A 22443-nucleotide genomic window follows, 5' to 3' on the forward strand; every position below is an offset into this window, starting at 1 on the left:
AACAGAAGTAGGATGCACACAGATAATCATTATCGCGACTATTAAGGAACGAGCATTTAACTTCATGTGTTAATATCCCTTGAAAAAACACCTAATCTGATCCCCGATTTGATGACGAAAAAAAAAATGTGTTCTAGCAAATGACATTTTTTTTTCTTATTGCAGATTTTCAATACCTTAAAGTGTTAAATTTTGAAGAACAAAAAAATTGAACGATAATGTCAAAAAAAAAGTGCGAAAAAGAAAAAAATTCTGACGCAGGAAAAAAACCCATACCCAACCCCCATTGAATTTAGATAGTTCCTTACTTATGGTGTGATGATTTAATGAAAACAAATATTATTGATATAATTGAAAAATGTTAAATAAACTGATCAACGTAAAATAAATAAGAGTGATTCTGTGCAAATGTATCCATCATCGTCTAAGGAGATCCGGTTTAATATTTGATTTGTATTAATTTGTCTGCAACCGAGAATTTAATATTTACTGGTGTAATATGACAGATTATAAATTGCCGTGCTGATTATGTTTTCCGACGTTAAATAATCGACATCAAATATAAATCAAATTTGCTGGGTCTTTGGAGAAAAAAAAACCACTTTAAAAATTAGTCAACATTAAGTTGGTAACTCTTAATCAAAACAAGACATTTTTGTAATAAATCATCGTCATGAAAAATCAACATACGTAAAATGTCGGGAACATATTTGTTCTAGCCTCACATGAAGGAAGAAAAGCTAGCTTTTTTTGTTAGGGTTCGTGTTGCTCAGTCTTTAGCTATCTATGTTGCATTTAGTCGACTATTGCTTGTTTTTTGTCCGTTTTTTTGTGTGGTTATAATTAGATAGCCAGTTGGTTTTGTTTGCCTCTATTGTTTTTCTTTCTACATTGTAAGTCGGTATACTGGTCGGCTTGGAGTCAGAATAATGAATAAAAGACATGTATTCCTGTGGACTGTTACCATTGATTCTCGTCGTGTCGGTCTAGTGTAAAGAATGGTTCATAATCATATGTAAGTATGTTCTCTTCCTGAAAGTGTATTAAACTTGCCACTGGACATAAAACAGCCATTTATCACCAAAAACTCAGAGTTTTTTAAATCCCCATTTCTAAAACGCGGTGCGCAAAGGTAACACGTCCGTTGTTTACGCTGACGATGCTGACTGGTAAAATAACACGTCAAACTTACTTAGTGCCTCTTCGACTACGTCTCGTCGAGAAAACAACTATAGCAAACAGATGAAAAAAGACTTGACTGATGAGTTCGTTATTACGCAAATGAAATAATCATTAAAGAGTCATAAGACACTAAGTCTGTATCTGATACCTAGTTCATCAAGTTTAAATTTTGATTTATAGACAAATTGTTTTCCCCAGACCAAAATATCAATCGATATCCCTCCAATAGATTTAGCTTAACAGTCTGGGAATAGTATAACCTCCACATATAGCGCACACGACCTTGCGTAATTGTATATAAGCACATTCGTTTTCCCTATAATTGTTAAGTTACTTATTATCTTGTTGTACGGTACATTTGCGTTTGATGACTTTTTAAAACTATAATGACCAACAGATTTGCATTTTAAAAAGGGATTGTAGAATCATGGCGGATAAATGTAATTCAGCAAGATGTATTTTCCATAAAAAGAAATACAATTTGCATGTTTTAGATTAAAGGGTAACAGTAGTTTTAGTTATCTTGTAAAAAGCTATTCGAACGTTTGTAAACATATAACCGTGCGTTTGAACTCAACATAATTAGATTTTGGTTTTCTGGCTAGTTCCCATCCGTTCCCATACATAAAATGATGCTGCACAACTTACAAATACCACTTAAAGCGTCAACAGTATTGTCTGAAGCTAATTTTTTTGGATGTCACAAAAAGCATCAAAAGTTAAGAAATTAAAAGAGAAAACCAAAGACGTTATATTTGCTAAAAACGTCAAACCAGAAACCAATGTCAGTTATTCTGAATTCTAGTGTTGTGACTTGAGACATGCGCATGTTAAATCTGACTTGGTTAAACATGTGATAGTGTGCAGCTCTCGTTAAACCTGGAACACTAGAGATGCAACATACCATAAGACCAAACTATACACAAACAACGTTCCGATGTAAAAGTTCTTGCAGTACTGGGAGATGATGGGAATTAGTTTAACGCTCATTCGAACTTATAAATCATGCTTGGCGTACTGGGAGATGATGGGAATTAGTTTAATGCTCATTCGAACTTATAAATCATGCTTGGCGTACTGGGAACATGTGCAGTTACAAAATGTACATTTTACTGTGCGTTTTACTGTTAGTTATTTTATTCTACATTGACTAGAGATACATGTATAGGGGAAGGGTCACGTCGGAAGGGTTGATATATCGTAAAACATGTAAAAATCCCGCCGCATTTTTTGCGCATGTCCCAAGGCAGAAACCTGTAGCATTTGTTAGTCTTTTATATTATAATATTTGGTTCATGTATATGTTTCAGAGTTTAGTGTGACGTCCATTTTCACTTACTTAGAATACATTATTGTTTAATGGGACAGCTGAAGCCCGCCTACGGGTGCGATATTTCAGTTTCTTCCTGTACTAAAGACCCCTTGATGGCCTTGGGCTGTTGTCTGCTATCGATAATCGGTTTGGCTCGTTGTCTCTTAGACAAATTCCCCGTTTTAATTTCGAAATGTTTTGAAAGTATCGACAGATGTACTCATACATATTTTGTTCTTTTTATGCATTAAAATGTTAGTAAAAAAACAATGTTCAGATATCTTACTAAAGTGTAAAGGAGTAGGTCCAGTAAGACCTCTTTTTTGGGCCAAAAATATAGCAGTTTTACAAAATTGTTAAAATGTAAACATTAATTTTAGTTATTTCTTGGACAGACGAATGCTTCTGCTACATGAATTTGGGCTGTTTTTGACAATACAATGCACATATATCGGGTACTAGCATCATTGACTCGTGCTAAATTACTGAAACCTTCACAATTCTAGCATTTTAGTTAAATCTTAGACGGTTTCCGTATAAAACGAAAGTGGCCGCATTCGTGTTTATCCTTAATAATGAAATGTGAGTTGTATTTAAGATAATACATAACATATATAAAGGTTGAGGATGAACACGGATGCGGCCACTTTCATTTTTGACAGAAACCATCTGAAAAGTGAAATTGTTTGGCATATTTGGTAGATTTTTCATATTTGAGCTTGAATCGGATCGTTTTTAATGACTAACTCAGTTAAAATCTTTCACGTGAACTAATTGAATCAGATGAAATAGACACTTAATTAAGTGTTTAAAAAGTGGTCAAAATCTTTCGTCAGATGAACCTGAAATTTGAGGCTAAAATCGGTCCTTACCGGACCTACTCCTTTAATATTCCTTCATTTAAGACTCCGTCAAAGGATCGATAAGTTCATTCAGATCGAATTGAAATTTACGGACTCTATGAAGAGCATCATCGTAATCAAAGTGCTTGTAAGCACTGAACGGTAAAGCTTGCTTCAATTTATCAGTGGGAAGTAAAATTAAATAGTGCATTGGTTGTAGTTGATTTAACAGCAATTCTAGACAAAAAAAAACCTTCAATCTTTTTATTCAGATGACTTTAACAAAGACATCCAACGTTTATAATTTTGGAGCAGATATTATATTCCTGCACCTTGCAAAATTTATTAAATTTTCTTGACAAGTGTAACATCATTTTGTGCCTTGAATATCTGAACATGTATTACATCGATAAACTTGAAATGATCATGGATCGGATGTAAAGAATGTTATGATCAATGCACTATATGTTGTGTATCAATTAAAAAGGTAGTGATAAGTCTCGGAAGATTTATATATCAAGTTAGTCCCATAAGGTTTTGATTTCATGCAATCTTTACCTAAACATTGCAGATGTGATATCCCGTTTGTAATAATATTTCAGCAACTACAGTCGGAATTCCAAACCATAATATGTTTTTACCAATGCAACAATATAGGGAAGGTTTAAAGTAATTTGTGGTAACGACATCCCCTGACTGCATAATTTACAGTTCGTTTTGTCCTGGAAAATTTCCGTAAATTCCTGTAATTACTAGAAATATTGAAGGAAAACAAGAAACTAGACATACACTATACATAGATTTTGTCTCATTAGTAGAAGTATTTATTGGTCTGTGGGATGTTGCTTTATAATGAGAGACATAGTTATGGAAGATTAATTCATGGACTAGTATTGAATACTGCCTTTGTTTGTTTTTTGTTCGTTTCGGCTATAAAACGCCGTATGATAGTACTGAGGGTTTTTGAATCACTAAATTTTTGGTTCCAATGCAATGTTTATATCATACAAAGTATATATATGTCAAAGATATTTTTGAATCAACAGTGGATGGCTCGGAAAATGATTTTAAAGTTCACTAACAATGCAACAAAATTTTGTACAAAATGAAGAGTTATCTCCCGTTTTCAATGAATTTTCAGTGCTTTCTATGTATTTTTTTCTCTTTACTTGTTCCAGTTAAGAAAAAAACAAAAAATATCTTTCAGAAAGAATAAATTTGTGATATGAAATAGATGAAAAAATTTTGAAAACAAAATATATCATGTGCCATCGACTACCTGGTTTTTCCATGGACACCCTCTTAAACTGTCTACCTTCAGTTACAAATGTATATGATAAATAGAGAAAGGCCATCCGGTGAAAATTAACACGAAGAACACTTATAGTTCCTTGACCAGAAGGATAAAACATCCAACACTTTACGTCACAGCTGGTGAATTAGATGAAGAAAACGAGGTTAATTACAAAAGATGGTAGAGCAATTATGATTACGTCATACAACATTGTACAAGTTTTAATCAATATGTAATTACAATAAAAACACATTATGATCCCTTTGTCGTCTATAACCATTTTCTAAACCAAAATGCATTTTAATTTTACGTTCAGCTTTTAAAAAAATAAGTAGGCTATTATATTCCGAAAAGTTAGATTTATTTAATAATTTGTCTTGCAGACACCATACGTTTCCAAAATATAAAATTAATGAGGACTTTCTTTTATTTTTCATCAACACAGCCGTCGTCATCATCAAAATCATGATTTCGTATAAATTTAAACCTATAAGTATTATATAGTAATTGTTACCATCGTCATAATATGTCTTTCTGTACGTTGCTATAGATGTCGGTGAGATAGAATACGGAAGACAATATTCAAGTAGTAGAACAAAATTATCTAAAGATTCTGAAAACTTAATTGATGATATTTTACGAGACAGTATAGGTACACGTTAGAATACTTATATCAATCATGAAAATATATAAATAAACTCATCATAGATACCAGGACTAAATTTTGTAAAGCCAGACGCGCTGTTCGTCTACAAAAGACTCATCAGTGACGCTCGAATCCAAAAAAGTTAAAAAGGCCAAATAAAGTACGAAGTTGAAGAGTATTGAGGACCAAAATTCCTAAAAGTTTTGCTTAAAATACAGCTGAGGTATTCTATTATTATATCATTCAACTTGCTAGTCAAATTTGAAGTATCAGTTAACTTTATATAAACCTGTTTTTTGGACACAGTACTTTAAACGGCTGTATTTGGTTGTTCCAATACGCTGTATTAACAAGAATACAAAAAAATCATTTGCAACTTAAGTTGTGTAACCAACTGAGAGAGAACACCACGTGTAGTTATTTGCTTTTCTACCTGGACAGTTCAAAGGCTGATTTAAAACTAATTCAGTACATACAAGAAACATGACATTGTGTAAGCTTTGTTAAATTATCCGGTCAACTACGATAAGAAGCTTATTTATAAGTTTATATTTTTTTCATCTGGGAATGGGGTAAGTAACATGAACAAAAACATTGATTAAATTGCTATCTTTTCGGCTGTTGGCTTCCGCCAGATTTTTGTATTATAACCGGCACACTCGTAACCCGAATAATGTCAGTCGTTATATTCCGCCGATCTCCGTCTAATCTCCGATTTCTACATTAGGCAATAGGCCGTTAGAGGGCACACAGATAATAAGATGCTTGTACACGGCATCTAGACATCCATTATATGCATCAATTGGTAATCCTCTGTAGAATCCGCGAGTCTCCTTCATGATGATCGGAATCGGCCGAGTTGAGACGAATGCTAGACACCATTGTATGCATCAATCGGCAATCTTCGGTAGAATCCGCTTCTCTCCTTCTAGATGATTGTACGGAATCGGCCGAGTTGAGACGAGTGCTAGACACCATTGTATGCATCAATCGGCAATCCTCGGTAGAATCCGCTACTCTCCTTCTAGATGATTGTACGGAATCGGCCGAGTTTAGACGAATGCTAGACACCATTGTATGCATCAATCGGCAATCCTCGGTAGAATCCGCTACTCTCCTTCTAGATGATTGTACGGAATCGGCCGAGTTTAGACGAATGCTAGACACCATTGTATGCATCAATCGGCAATCCTCGGTAGAATCCGATACTCTATTGGAGAACGGAATAGATCGATTATAGAGGAGTAAAGTATGCATCTGATTTTCAACGGTCGTGGTGATTTAAAATAAATAATTATAACATGTAGTTGCTATGTTGTTTATAGATAGACAGTTTATTCTCATAAAACCATGCAAGTATAAAGGTTACACAGAAATTGAAAAATGTAGAACAACTGTTTGTCATTTTGGTTATTTGACTTTCAACAATTAACATGTTTAATTAAAAACAAAAGATACCAAATGTGTTCAAATATATAATAATAGATTAGACCGTTGGTTTTACCGTGTTAATGATTTTACACTAGTCATTTGGACCTTTATAGCTTGTTGCTCGATGTGAGTTAAAGCTCCGTGATGAAGACCGTACTTTGACCCATAAAGGTTTACTTTTACAAACTTTGACTTGGATGGGGAGTTGTCTTATTGGCAATTATATCCCAGTTTCTTATATATATCATATATCGATTCTATCTTATTTGATAGAGTTTTACATGTCCATAAAAACACAGATTTATAATTGAATAAAACTTAGGCCGTGTTCACATTGACCTAAATTCGGTTTTGTGTTAGTGTAACTCACACGTAAACTAAACACAATTGCGTTCCCATTGATAAAACTCAATGTTTACATGTAGTTTGAATCATGTTTTACCTACACACAGTCGATAGTCAATGTAGGCCCTGTGTAGGTTAAGTGTACACACAACTAGGCATTTAGGACATTAGTTTTATCGTGCATATATTTAAGGAGGAAACTATTTTTGAGTAAAATTGATATTTTTGATAATGATTAGTTGTCTAAATTTTACAGATTTTTTTTTGTTAAAAAAAATTAACGTACTTTATTAACCCCTAATCAAGACTCAAAGCAGCATCATTGCCGAACCCATAAGGCAGCAACCAATTGATTTTCGGGGGGGGGGGGGGGGCTATTATAGTTGAGTATAAAACATAAAGGCAAGGGGTGGGGTGGTGAGCTATGGATTTTGTTTTGAAAACAAAAAATGCTTCCAGTTTTTGGCCTCCTGTTTCTCCCTCAGCTGTCACTATATATAATGCTAAAATTGATTTCGACTTGTCACCAAAAGGAGTAGGGGCTATAATGGCCTAAAATGGCCCAAGATTTACAAGATAATCAAAATTCTTACAGAGCAGATTTTTCTCCATGAATTATTAGAATATGAGTCAATGCTAGGGGGAAACAACAACGAACTCGGCAAAAAATGTGCATTTAATTATGTAATATTTAAATAGTGTACAAGTATAAAGTTCACTACATGCTAAACAAGCTTATTTTCAAATAAAGGTATATTTAAGCTGTATAATAACCATATTTGATGGGTTTAACTCCGCCATTAGATTGGTTGCTAGGCAACAGAATAAACGAGCTAGACCAAAAATTTAATTATTTTCAGAAGGTCTATGGTATAGACTTACAACATGACAAATTAAATGAAATTTGGGGGTGGGGCCAAAATTGGCCCTTATAGCCCCTAGTCCTTTTTCCTGAAAAAAATCAATAGCTCAAGCCCCCCTCCCCCTCCACAAAAAATGAAGTAAATAGTTGCTGCCTAATTCATTTGAAAAGGTCTTCCCGAATCGACTTTGCGTACACAGATATATTCGCCACTGGTCTTTACTAAAAAAACGATTCACGCATAAATGCATGACTTAAAAAAGTGTGAGGTAAATGATATGTTTGTCTAGTATCTCAGATCCGTTAAATAACACGTAAAATAAATTAAAAAAAAAACATTACCCTATTCCTTTACCAAATACTCCTTGGAGAAGAAATACCATTTGAAACGAAACAGAAAAGATAAAAATGTAGTGATCCCTAATATCTCAATCCTTTTTTTCGGCTGTAAGCACGCTGTTGCAGCTAACGTTTTCTAATGCATTATCGAGACATCTCTAGTATATTCAAACTACTGCAAATTATAAAAATGGCTTTCATAAAGTAGCAACCACTTAACTTAAAAAAAGGGGGAGGGTTATTATTTTTATCTGAGTCAGATTTGTTTTCGCGCGTACGTTTTTATTCCTTTTTTTCGATGCTGGTGATCAAATACTTTTTTTTCAATATTTAACAATATAATGTATGGGGAAACTCTTGATTCAGAATTTTTGTTTTATCATCTGTTTTTTAATCTTTTGATTGTCTAGATGGCATAGAAAGGTACATATGTAATTTCCTCATGTTGGTGTCATGAGGGTCTGGAAGGGTTTGCAGAAAATATATTAATGGACAAACAGTGCAAAATGTAGGGCTGACTATACAGAACACAGAAATATAGGCAAACACAAGTAAAGAATAGAGAATAATGGGGTGTTGAAATATGAATAATAGAGAATAATTGTGAGGGAAGGAGGGGTTCGATTTAAAAAAAAAAAAAAAAGACTGCGGAATTGAGGGACCCCAAAACAAACCCTTAAATATTGCGCTCACAATTTAATTAGGGTAGAACATTTCTTAATAATTAGTAAATTCTCCTATTATTACATTCAACAAACTGTTTAATTAAAAAAAAAGACACTAAGAAATGAAGCTCACTCCTTCCTAACAACCGTAATCTAATAACGTCGATAGTCCGACACTCAATGGTCCGACACTCAATAGTCCGACACTCATTAGTCCGACACTCAATGGTCCGACACTCAATAGTCCGACACTCATTTGTCCGACATTCGATCATTTTCCTTGTTCAATGAACCATAAAATAAGGTCAGAACCCTATAATTTTGTATACAATGCAGAAAGATCACATCGATTTTAATAAACATATGTACAGAGTTTCAAGTTGGTCTTCAATATCATTATACACTACCTTGAAAAACAAGAGTGGACACACTGAAATGTCTGGCCTGTAAAACGTTAAATTCAAATTTAAATATTCAATGTCAGGGGCGGATCCAGCCATTTGTGGTTTATTATGAAGCAGTACTCGTATCAACTTGAAACTTAGTACACATGTTCCTTTGATGAGGTTTTTATTAATTTTATGATAAATTGGGTTTTATCTCAGTCTTATTGTTCACTTAACATAGAATTGGCATAATTTTTAGAAAGTACATTTCAAGGTTAAAGTTAGTTAAGGCCGTAAGATGGCCTATAGTTGTTAATTACTGTGTTATTTGGTCTCATGTGAAGAGTTGTCTCATTGGAAATTACATCACATCTTTTTGTATTTAGTGTCTCGCTTGCGACTTCTGTAACAGAAAGAGAGACTGAGATAGTTCAGATTTTTGCAATGTTAATTTCTCTTTTATTATAAGTAATATGTTAACTATATTTGGAGTATTGAATGATTGTATATCTGGCCTTTGTCTTTCATTTATTTGTACATTAATTTTGCCGTTAGTTTTCTCGTTTGAATTTTTTTACATTTGTTATTTCGGGGCTTTTTATAACTGACTATGCTTCATGGGCTTTGCTCATTGTTGAAGGCCGTACGGTGACCTATAGTTGTTAATTTCTGTGTCATTTGCCTCTTGTTTAGAGTTGTCTCATTGGCAAGTACACCAAATCTCCTTTTTTATTTATACACGTTTGTCTGAAAGGGTTTACCTCACCTCGACCTCATGTGTGTGTGTGGGAGGGGGGCGGGCGTGGGTTGGACCCCTTTTTTGGCCGATCAATGCATTTGTATCGGGACATGTACCTTGGGTTGGGAACACAGACACCCCCTTTTTTAAATGGCTGGATCCGCCCCTGACATGGATCATTTAGATTTAACGTTATACAGGTAAGACATTTCAGTGTGTCCACACTTGTTTTTCAAGGTAGTGGAAAATGATCGAGTGTCGGACTATTGAGTGTCGGACTATCGAGTGTCGGACTAATGAGTGTCGGACCAATCAGTGTCGGACTAATGCGTGTCGGACTATCGGGACGACCCCAATAACCAATTTATTTACCATACTTTAATAAACTTATAGAAAGTATTTCTTTGTATACAATCTTAACTTTTACATTTGACTATATACGTCTATATATATATTCTTTTATAATATGTAATCTGATCCGAAATTTTGAATTTTATGTTTTTTTTAATGCCTTTTTATATTTATTTTTTTGCATATTATTTTTTAACTTCTTCGTAACCTTTGTACTTGCATGGTTCTATGAAAATAAACTATCTATCCAACCTATGAGCCTGTGCAACCTCAAACAGAAAAAAAAAATCTTTCACACTTGTTTTTATTAAAAAAAAGAGTTATTTTAGTAATTAGCAAGGCACACATGTCATAGTTCATGGATAGTTGTGAAAAACACATGCACACGCGTAATTAAACATTGATTTTAATTATTTCGGCAAGCCTCGAGTGGAGAAATATCGTAGCTCACTTGTTGCCATAATAGAATCTATATATACCATATAGTCGGCTATTTTATATTCCTTTATCAACATCTGGGATAATATCTAACAATATCACCATATGTATGTTCCTGTCAGAACCAAGAAGCTAGTCAATGACAATTTTATCACATGTTAGACAGCAGTATGCATACAAATATTGAATCTGTAAACTAAAACCTACAAATACCTAAAATAGGATAAATATAAATTGCTCATCACTAAATCGTAATGATGAACTAAGCTATTTGATATGTTTTAAGGTATTTCGTCATTTGCAACATAATGAACAAGCTCTAATTATTGATTTACCATATTTATATTTCAATTATTGCGTATCCTCTTTTTGAAAAATAATGGTTAAAATGAAGATTATACAAAGAGCATTAAATCCGTCTAATAGCAGAAACTGAACTTTTTAATAAAACATACATTGGCGGATCCAAATGGAGGGGGGAGGGGTTCCGGAACCCCCCATTTTTGGACGATCAATGCATTCGAATGAGAGCATAGAGTTGGAACCCCCCTTTACTCTGGGTTGGGAACCTCCTTTTTTTTTAAATGGCTGGATCCGCCCCTGGATATATGATTTATTGATAAATCCTTGCTTTACGCCAAGTGAATACTATTTCATATAAAAAAAATGATGTGGTAAGGTTGCCAATGAGACAACTCTCCAAAAGAAAACAACATAACACAGAAACTTACAACTATACGTCACCGTACGGCCTTCAAAAATTAGCAAAGTCCATACCGCATAGTCAGCTATAGTAGGCCCCGAAATGACAGGTAAAATAATTCAAACGAGAAAATTAACGTTCTTATTTATATAAAAATTAACAAAACATTTGGGAAGAATACAAGTAAACAATTAATACGATAAAAAGTATTCTGCCTTTCTAATTGACTTGTTGAGAAAGTCGGTTATTAACTACCACTGGTCAAATTATGAGTGTTTGTTGGGTACAGGCAGTCATTTTCCTATGACCACTTGCGGAGCCGTCATTACTTTTGATCTGGTCAGGAACCGATGTAAAGTTTGGAAGGAATATAACACAAGTAAATTGAAATAACTTTTACTGAACAAAATAACTATTAATTTACTGATATAGCACGTGGACATTCACGAGCAATGATGAAATACTTGCTACTGAACGTTAGACAATCATCTATAGTAATATCCTTATCAAAAAGGCGTATATTCAAGAATATACCAAAATACATTGTACCTATTATTGAACGTCAGACAATTTACTACCATTTTATTGATAAATCAAACATGCATTCATGAGAATACTGAAATACTTGCTCCTGAACGTAAGACAAAATACTATCAATCTACTAATAAAGCACGCATACAGTAGATACCATAATGAAATATTTGCTACTGAACGTTATGCAAATAGATATACATAATTATACTGATAAATCACACTTAATTGAACATAATGAAATACTTGCTACCGAACGTTTGGAAAATAAGTATGATACCGTCATTTATTTAATGGACAAATGTCATCAGGTCAGAAACACGAAATAGTTAGATGAGAAATACGTAATAATTAGATGAGAAATACGTTGCAATCAGGTCAGAAACACAAAATAATTAGATGAGAAATACGTAATAATTAGGTCAGAAATACGTTACAAGTAGATGAGAAATACGTAATAATTAGATGAGAAATACGTAATAATTCGATGAGAAATACGTAATAATTTATGATAATGTGGCATCATAAGTATATCTAATCATCATTGTTTATTAATAAAAACTATGATCGATAACTACTAATGAAGTCAACCCCTAATGTGAACGACAATGCTAGCTTAAATCTTATTAACAAATAATTTACAAGAACGAATTGACATAAACATGAACGTATACGCTGATCTATAGTTGTTAATTTTTGTGTCATTTTGGTCTCTTGTGGAGAGTTGTCTCATTGGCAATCATACCACATCTTCTTTTTGATGATATTATTACAAAATATATCAGTCTATGGAACGAGCCTTTCACGTGTCTTTTCAATTTATAAAATGCGAAAGGTAAAGTTCACTATATTTTATTGCAAAGTACAATTCTCAATAAAAATTTAAGACACGGATTGTTTTCATCAAGAAAAAGGTTTGAGGTTTATCTAAGTAATGGAATTTATATGAAGAAATGTTAAATGATATTATGTGCTTTTATTCCCTTATTTTATTGCTAGTTCCGTGTAATATTAAAAGCTAAATATTGAAAAATCAATGCTTTTACTTATGTAAGCCGCCTACAGATTTACGAAAACCAAGCCTTTGCATTATATTTATAACGTTTTGTTTTTGATGGAAGGTTTTTAATACTATAGAAACTATTTTTTCAAAATACATGAAATAAATAATTAAATTTCTTCCTCGCCTTACTCGTCCGTATTCAAAGTACAAATGTATTTCTACTCTAAATTTAAAAAGCTACATGTATAAACAACAAAAAACACAAGAGCTCGCAATAACTATTTCAAACGAAATGAAATGTATCTTTATAAACAAATCTTAAACTACAAAGAAACCTGTTTAAACCGAAACTCTTCGGGACTTAAGATTTTGTTCGGTTTTGGCCGATGTTCGGTTTTATCAGGTTCACAACGCGCGTAATTGGATGTGACGGTGCTTACGAACATGTTTGATGTATACAGGTTTTCGGATCATACAAGATTCGGTTTAGTCATGTTTCACCGTAGTATACATTTTTGTTTACACGTCAGCTGAAGCACGCCTCTGACGGCCGCCGCCTGGTACGGTATTTTCAATGTCGCTTAATTGAAGTCCCATTGGTGGCCTTCGGATGTTTTCTGCTTTTTGGTCGGGTTGTTGTCTCTTTGACACATTCCCCATTTTCATTCTGAGTTTTATTTGAGTTTAAATTAGTAGTTGAACTTTAATATATTTACATCGGCATTGCGATATTGGACGAGAAACGCGGGTCATCGCGACTAATTAAAAATGAGGAAAGTACAACCGTGAAAGTATTATATTTCATTTTACTTCCATGGCAGTACAACCAATCTGTCACAAATCAATCAATAAATCAAACAATTAATTACTTACATTATAATGAGGTCATATCTTACTTATTAGATTCACACTTATATACGTAATATTACAAGATTAATCAATGCCTAAATGTTCACCTGTTGTCACCTTACTATTCTAATAATGTTGTCTGATCTTACACATAACATGACACCAACAAGCAAACATACAAACAAACAAACAGCTAGGGTAAAACTAATCAGGGAACAAAGGATGAGGCGAATAATTAAACGTATCAAATGATAAAATAGCTTGTAATGCCAAATAAAAGAAAAATATGACTTTGTGTGATTTCTATTTCCCTAGCTACTTTATATTCTAATCTGAGTTTTTTTTTGGTAATTATTCAAAAAGCGCTGTTAAAGTCAGAAATTCTGTCCTATAGACCCAATGTAAAAAAAAAATGTAAAATACAAAAAAATCCCTACCTACATGTACCTACCCTACTTTTTTTTTTTTTCAAAAATGTAATAGGAAACACACATATTATTTTATTTGGCCTAATCTTCAGTATTCAGAAGCGGATTTAGTGAAGGCTCAGCCCCACTTCCCATTTTTTGGGAAACTTTGGTTGATTATATAGTGAATCACTAAAGCATGGCCGGAGCGGGCCCCCTCTCAGGCAGTCAGTTGACCCCATTTGAAAAAAAAATCGGGATCCGCTAAGTTTAACTAGTACTGGAAGTATTATATATTACGATCAGTTATTCATTTGGTTGATTGATATTTGCTATTATAAGTAATAAATGAATGAAATGAATTTTCTAAATAAACATTGACAACAACTCAACTGTCTATATTCTCAATAGACATCGATATCGTATATAGATATAGGAAGATGTGTTGTGAGTGCCATTGATACAACTCTTCATCCAAATAACAATTTATAAAAGTAAACCATTATAGGCCAAGGTACGGCCTTCAACACGGAGCCTTGGCTCACATCGAACAGCAAGCTATAACGGTCCCCAAAAACTACATGTTTGTACTAATGTAAAACCATTCAAACAGGAAAACTAACGGTCTAATATAACGAGAAACAAGAAACACGTATGAACTACATAATCAGGCGACAACTACTGTACATCAGATTCCTGACTTAGGACAGGTGCAAACATTTGCAGCGGGATTAAACGTTTTAATGGTACAAAACCTTCCCCCAATCTGAAACAATAGCCAAACATCACAACATAGAAAAACGCACTTAAGGCCGTACTTTAACCTATAATGGTTTACTTTTTAAATTGTTATTTGGATGGAGAGTTGTCTCATTGGCACTCACACCACATCTTCCTATATCTATTTAACATATCATTTGAAATGACTTAACTCAATCAACAAACACATTAACAATATTCTGTATTAAAAAATGAAATGATCCAGATTGAGAATTCAATACTATTTTAAACACTCAAAATAACTTAATGAAATTAATAAAAATGATCACAGGGAAAAACATGTTTGTCTCTCTAGGCTAGCAATATTTCATATTTCCGTTTTTAACGAAAATTGGTAAAAACTCTATGTTACTGTAGATTTCTATTTATTGCTCAAATCACATTATCATCATGAACATGTGTAATTTTAAAGTTTAAAGTTGACGTGACCCCAACTTCATGGTAACCTTCTGAACATAAAAAAACACGAACGGACGGACAAAGACATAGACACACAAAAAAGAATAATGTTATGTACCTTAAAAAGTACATGAAGGTAGGGAATAAAAAAAACCCGTATTAATGACAGATTTCACAAACAAGTACTTTTTTAAAACCATGACCTTTATTGACAAACAGTTGTGTAAAGGTCAAGAAAGTAAAGTCAACACTTTAGTGGGAATTAAAATTGTATAATATCCTGCATTTTAGAATCAACAAGTGTTAGTGTACGTGTACTGACACTTATGTCCGCCACACTTTTTCACAAAACACGTTACGATACCAATAGATCGTTTACTAACATGTAGTTATAATGAAATGTTCATGAGTTACGAGAACCGTAACTCGCAAGTTTGTTGTGATAGGAACTGCCAGTTTGTCAGAAATTCTATTGTTTTAATAATATCGATTTACAGTGAAACCAGTTTAAACCGAAACATGTATAAATCGAAAACCTGTCGAGACCAAACTTGTTCTTAAGTCCAGTCATATCAAATTTTATGTTTCGTGAACCTGATCAGCTGCTAAACTGAACAAATTAAATCTAAAGTTTCGAGGAGTTTCTGTTTTAATTAGACAGGTTAGACAGGTTTCACTGTACGTCATTTTGTTTAGTCCCTTGTTCTTGTCTACAAGAATCGTTTGCCTATATGGCATATGCATGTGCTCGCTTTTTTTTGTGGAAAATTATCCAAAATACCAATGATCCAAAGGGTGGGATTCTTATATTTCTATACATATTATTTCAAAATATAAATTGATAACTTTACACTTGACTTAAAAAATGAATTTTCCGTAAAATAAAATCCAAATTCTAAATTATGCGTTTTATTGATTTACAGAACTTATATATGAAAAAAAACTATTTATACATGAAGCCTAAATACGCACGTTTCAAATACGACAAACTGACTCTTTAATTACAGTTTAATTTAGAATGGAATTAATAATTAATTGAACTATCTATATAATATACGATGAGTTATCTAGAGCATTTAACTGTATAACAGCTAACATCTAGTTTAAACATATCTATTTATAGTGGATAGGGAAACAAGTTTTGTAATTTGTATGAATCCCTTTTCCACTTTGAGGGAGCGAATGCTGCCTTGTAGCGGCACTAGCCTGCTCTTTTTCGAAATCTACAAGTGTTCCTTTTACGTGCAAGAGATATGGCTCTCTTTTAACACTGGTCAGCCATTTATTGTCCCCTGACATTTAAGTGGGAAATGTGCATCATGTGATTTAATACAACAACAATTTAAGTGACTTACCGTGGGTCTTTTGAATACCATTTTTTCATATCTATCATCTCCCGTGTAGACATACGTAAGTGACGTCAAATCTGGCGGGAAAGATGGATCTACAAACAAATCAGCATCACTCAAACGTTTCCCCTGTCGGCATTTACTTTTTACGTTCCGTTTGATTAAAGAAAAATTCTGGTAAGGAACTTCAGAAAATTGTTTTGATGACATTCTTAACTTAAAATTTAGAATAATGATAATATCACAAATGATTTAACATCTTAATAACACTTCGTTTAAAAACAACCATCCACCTAAACATACAAGTCAATATTGTAATAATACTCGATGTTTTGTCATTAGTAAGAAGCTTGATGACTTATGACTGTTTCCTATGAAAGTAAACATTATAATGATACCGATATTATCAGACGACATTTTGTTTCTGAAGCAGGTGTTCTTCTGGAGATCGATAAGTAGATGACAATTTACAGGTAAATTCTGTAACCAATTACCGCTGATTTGCTAATATTATCGAACAAAAAAATCTAAAACATCGCTAACATACTGTGATAGAAAGAGACAGGTAAACCACGCCAATTTACATATAGTATTTATATTGTTAATTAATACTTTCATAGACATTAATATTGTATAGGTAAAATGTATATCAAACCAGGAACATATATTGACATGTAGACATACTGTTCCCAGATCAAACGTTGCGATCGTGAAATACAATTATCAATTTTGTATTTTATTTTATATAAATGTGTCCTTCATTATGAATTTTATTCGTTTATCAAATATGGTATTATAGTTGAACAGACATACTTGAGTTTTACAAGACTGAAAATGATTCTAAAAGCTAAGCTGAAATTCCACAAAAGACAACTACAAAGAAACCAAAGAGAATTAGAAATGAACTAATTAATCCATAAATAATTATATATATGAATTAATAATAAATCAATTATTTATACATTGATTCAATCATTCAATTAATAAAAAAAACCCACGAAAAACAGACACTGTGTGCGATGCAGTGACCATCACAAACATGAACAGTATGTCATGGCACAAAATCGAAAAACAAATTAAGTCTCTCTTTCTACATCAACAAAAGTATGTACACTATAGGTTTAAAACAAAATCTGTTTGTAAACCATATGTTTTTGTAGTCACATCGAGGATCCAGCTTATCTAAAAAAAAAAGGGAGGGGTGAGAATCCCCCCGAACAAAACGAAACGTTCATATAATTGAAAAATAAATCAAAACAACAAAAAGCAATTTAATTTCTTAAGACGAAAAAAGCTCGTTTACATAATAACAACCCGTACCACTGTCTCCCCTTGATCCGCCAGTGAGGCAAGCATTTTTTCTTCCGGATAAAAGTTTCCATGTTGATTACCGAAATCTTGAAACAAAATATATCATTCTGAATATCAGGATCAGGCTTTGTTATCCTATGTGCGTCGAAGTATAATTCACCGCAGCATCAGTAGATGGGAGAGCAACTTCGGTAGTGTGTGCAAATCTTTTTATGTCCCGCAGAGTTCACAATCTCAAGCTTTCGGTGGCAATCTATAACCACTAGTCCAGGCTTTTCAGTTTCGGCGATTTCGCAAGTTAGTACGAGGTTAATGACTTGTCATTATCTTTTTAGTTGCCGCGAGAATCATATCAACGGAGATTACTTGTTAACTTGAGCAAGAATAGTGACCCTTCCTGAGAACCTGAGATCTCCCTCAGTTTTTGATGGTGTTTTTGTTGTACAGTCGTTAGTTTTCTTAGTTGTTTTCTTGTACTGATATCATGTTTGTATGTTTGTTTATGTCTTTTTTTAGGCATGGCGTTGTCCGTTTACTTTGAATTTATGAGTTTGAGTGTCACTTTGGTATCTTTCGACCCTAGGTCTTTTCCTCCTTCAGGTAATCTGAGTACACGCAAGCTACCAGATTTGAAGGGCTGTTTCTTTTAACATTTGTTTGTCTTTTCACTGATTATTTTTATATGAAATGTTTCATGTATTTTCGTTTCTATTGATCGTACTATCTTTACTGCAGTAATGAGAAAATAGCAACCTCACTGAAGATGTTAGCTTGATGAACAATGATAGTTTTTGCAAACTTTTTATAAATTTGCAACATTTGCTCTAAATTCATACAAGCTTAAACTGTTCTCATATTAATCTATCAGCAATTTAGTTTTTAAACATATTTGTTTATAATGGGTTGGGAAAGAAGTTATTGCAACTTATATTAATCTCTCTCCACCTTGCTGGTGTGAGTGCTTCCTTGTATAATACAAATTTTGCTCATTGTTGACGTCATATGGAAACCTGTATGTGCTTACTTTCACGAAATTCCAACTTTGATAGAGGTTTCATTGGCAACCTGACTATATCTGCTTATTAAATAAAAAAAGTCTCGTCAAATTGAAGGAAATTTTTCATTTTCCTTATCATTAGCCTGTACTTTTCGAAACCTATAAGGGTGTCTTTCACGTGTAAGAGATATGGCTCTCTCTTAACACGGATCAGCCAAAATATATCGTCCCCTTCGACAGACTATCATCATTTCTTAAGGCCATACTCACAAATGGTGTCAAGGGAGAGCCAAAAAATTCAGATTCTCCCCGCAACCCCTGAAATTTTCTCCCTGGAACGTAGATCGAACCAGGAACATTTATGTTAGGAGTCCGAGGCGCTAACCACTACACAACGGCTCTCCTATTAGCAATTTATATTTTGATTTAGAATTAAAATGGAAAACGCAGATTGAAAATATTGATGACGTGCCATTATTCAAAGAAAAGCAAATATGCAATTATTTATTTATATATATCAACTTTATGACTTTTTAACATGACTATAGTATTGATAGTGTTTTTAATATAAAAAGCAAATAAATAGAAACTGCAATACACTAAAAAGTACATGAATTATAAATATGTGTATACAGTAAAAATCAATATATATTGTTTTTATATGCTGACAAATTAAATGTTAACGAATATTTTTACAAATAGAATACATTCCCCTAAGTATAAACCTTGACATGCTTGATGAAATAAATAAAATTCTAGGCGATATGATCAAACCGTTCTGAAATACCCGTCCTTATTTATCTTTTACAAAAGCAATTTGGTATTTTATATCAAATCAATAAGAAAAAGAAACAATATTTATGTTAATGAAATGTATATCAAAGTGAATGGATCATCTCCACGCTTCAGTGTAAGCGCCGACCTCGGTCGTACCTAAGTGAAATGCTTTCTCCTTTGGGGGTGGTTTGGCGGCCATTTCTACATAATCGTTCGTGTTATGCTGTTCTGCAGTTTGTCCCATATCATGATACGGATTATCCGTAAGACCTACAGCGATTGAAATCGTGGCGTGTTTTAGTTTGTCCTCCGATGTTTCGTTCACAACTAGTTTTCTCCGCCTTTTCCAAATGCATGCAAATATGACCAAAATAGTAAGACACAAAATAAACACGCATACCCCTATAATGATTGGTATGGCATTAGAATCGGTCGAAGGAATTGTCGGTGTTCCCTTGTTCTTCGGTTGAAACTTAATTTTGAGTTTGAATTCTGTGTTTTCTGTTCCATCTTCGCATGTAATAGTTAATATAAATTCGGAACTTGTATTACTTTGAATGCTCTCATTATTCACCAATTTCAAATAAACATCTGTAAAATAAAGCTAAAGGTGACAAGAGCACAATTATTTGTTTACATTTTACATTTTACCGGCAAGTTTTTTTACCCCAAAGATGGTACTCAAAATAGAATCCTATACGGATTCTGATTGGATGATACAGGATTGGAGTTCATTTAATCGAAAGCTTATCCTGAATTAGGTGTAACAATTGCCGAAACTCTTTTTCACATTGTACTAAGTATAGAAAATATCTTCAATTTCTACACGTTGGAACCATTAAAAATATGCCTTTTTCATTAGGCGAAAAAAATAGACGATCTTTTTCAACTGCATTGTAAGTCAATTTGAACCGCATGACCCTATACATTTTTTTGGTTGTAATGCACCACTGGTATTTTTAGTAACAGGAACCGCTACCCGTTTTTCCCTAGTTTGTGTAGTCTTCGAGAAAAAAATACGGAACACCAGTGGTACCCTTTGGAAAATGCATTACGAATAATTGCGCTCTTGTAACCTTAAGATTGTTAATGTTGAGTAGTGTCTGACAAATTACGTTTGAACATGCTTAAAGTTAGATTACTATTATAACACTATTCTTTAAAATACATTTTTTTGTAGAAACTATAGGATGTTCAAAGCGGCCGTGACACAGATGCTTTTAAAAAATCAACCTATTATGACTGGTAATATTTTTAAGCAGCAATACAGCGGCCTCTGGTGGAAAAGGTATACGTCTTCTCTATGGAACGTCGTTCAGGCCATAATTAAGTTTGTAACACACACGCTAGATGTTTGCGTTACATGGCGTTAACGTACCCTAGAGCAACACTTTGTTCACATACCCTAGAGGTACACGTTACAGTTCGTTCACTTATCCTAGAGGTACATGTACCACTTTGTTCACGTACCATAAATAGGCACACGTAACACTTTGTTCACATACCATAAATAGGTACACGTTACAGTGTTATATGTACATCCAGGTTACGCGAACAAAGTGTCATGTGTTCCTCTAGAGAACGTGAACACATGTTATATATGTACCTCATAAATAAATTATGACCCGAACGGCTCTTTATACTTCTCCTCTGGTTCATTTATCAATAGTTGGATAATAAAATATTGTTTTTTCTTGTCTTAAAAAGAATCTACCATTACACGTCTATTGTCATGTAACCTAAAATTTTGATCAAACGATACAAATTGAAATAAAACACATTTTAGATTACCTGAACAATGAACGTCATAATGCAGTTTGTATTAAATGCAATACATGTATTTTTGTACATTAAAATAATGCAAATACAAACTTTTTAAAAGATAAGTCTCACTGACAATATCTTCGTTTAATGTTTTGTTATAACTTAGGCTTTCAGTTTTCTCGCATGAATTGTTTCTTTTTTTCAGATCTGATAATACGGTACGGGTTTTGGTTATTGTTTATATCCACAGATTACCTATTTGTTCTTACATGTGCATTCACGACTTTTTAACTCTGATAGGTGTGTCATTCGTAGTCTTGCAATAACTACTAATTTAAGTAAACTGTTTTGTCATTTTGAATGAAGACGTTTAATTTTCTTACAATTATTATTCTTAGTCATACCAATATCGTCTAGCTGTAGGTAGAACAATTCTGTTGATGCAGTAGTTTCGTTGATCATACAAGAAACATTATCACCAGAAGGGTCCTTCACTTGGAACTTTGCAAGATATGGATCGCTAACAGCTGTAGCAGGATCTAGCTGTAAATTCTTTTGTAATCCGCTAATCACAGGAGGCTGTAAATACACAAGGGCGGATATCGACATTATCAGAGCGGAAGTTGAAAAAGGGGTAAATATGTAAACTGTTGCATAACTGTCAACCGTTGAAACTGTATCAGGCTAGTTAGTTCTTTTACAGGATTCTCAACCAGAGCAGAAGAAAAAGGATTGAAATGA

The 22443-nt window shown here is 33.4% G+C and overlaps 2 protein-coding genes across 2 annotated transcripts in view; both read right to left on the reverse strand.

The window, feature by feature from the left end:
• Positions 1 to 17280, reverse strand: part of LOC134690220 (calpain-3-like) — a 47136-nt gene extending 29856 nt beyond the window's left edge. The window contains exon 1 of the mRNA XM_063550196.1: positions 16860 to 17280. Coding sequence (XP_063406266.1) covers positions 16860 to 17063 — 204 coding nt within the window. The 5' untranslated portion in view covers positions 17064 to 17280. The remainder of the gene's footprint in view (positions 1 to 16859) is intronic.
• A 2447-nt stretch (positions 17281 to 19727) lies between these two features.
• On the reverse strand, positions 19728 to 22175 carry LOC134690526 (uncharacterized). Its single transcript, XM_063550492.1, has 2 exons — positions 22107 to 22175; positions 19728 to 20529 (listed from the first exon to the last, which is right to left on the reverse strand). Exons 1-2 carry the CDS (start codon positions 22162 to 22164, stop codon positions 20054 to 20056), a joined length of 534 nt encoding a protein of 177 aa, XP_063406562.1. The 5' UTR covers positions 22165 to 22175; the 3' UTR covers positions 19728 to 20053.
• Between the last annotated feature and the right edge of the window lie 268 nt (positions 22176 to 22443).

Source organism: Mytilus trossulus, chromosome 11, assembly GCF_036588685.1.
Source record: "Mytilus trossulus isolate FHL-02 chromosome 11, PNRI_Mtr1.1.1.hap1, whole genome shotgun sequence".
Taxonomy (NCBI): domain Eukaryota; kingdom Metazoa; phylum Mollusca; class Bivalvia; order Mytilida; family Mytilidae; genus Mytilus; species Mytilus trossulus.

Coding starts and splice junctions, on each gene's coding strand:
- LOC134690526 (XM_063550492.1), bottom strand. CDS start 22,164: ATGATCAACGAAACTACTGCATCAACAGAATTGTTCTACCTACAGCTA. Junction 20,530..22,106: donor CCTACAGCTAGACGATATTG/GTATGACTAAGA, acceptor TTTATTTTACAG/ATGTTTATTTGAAATTGGTG.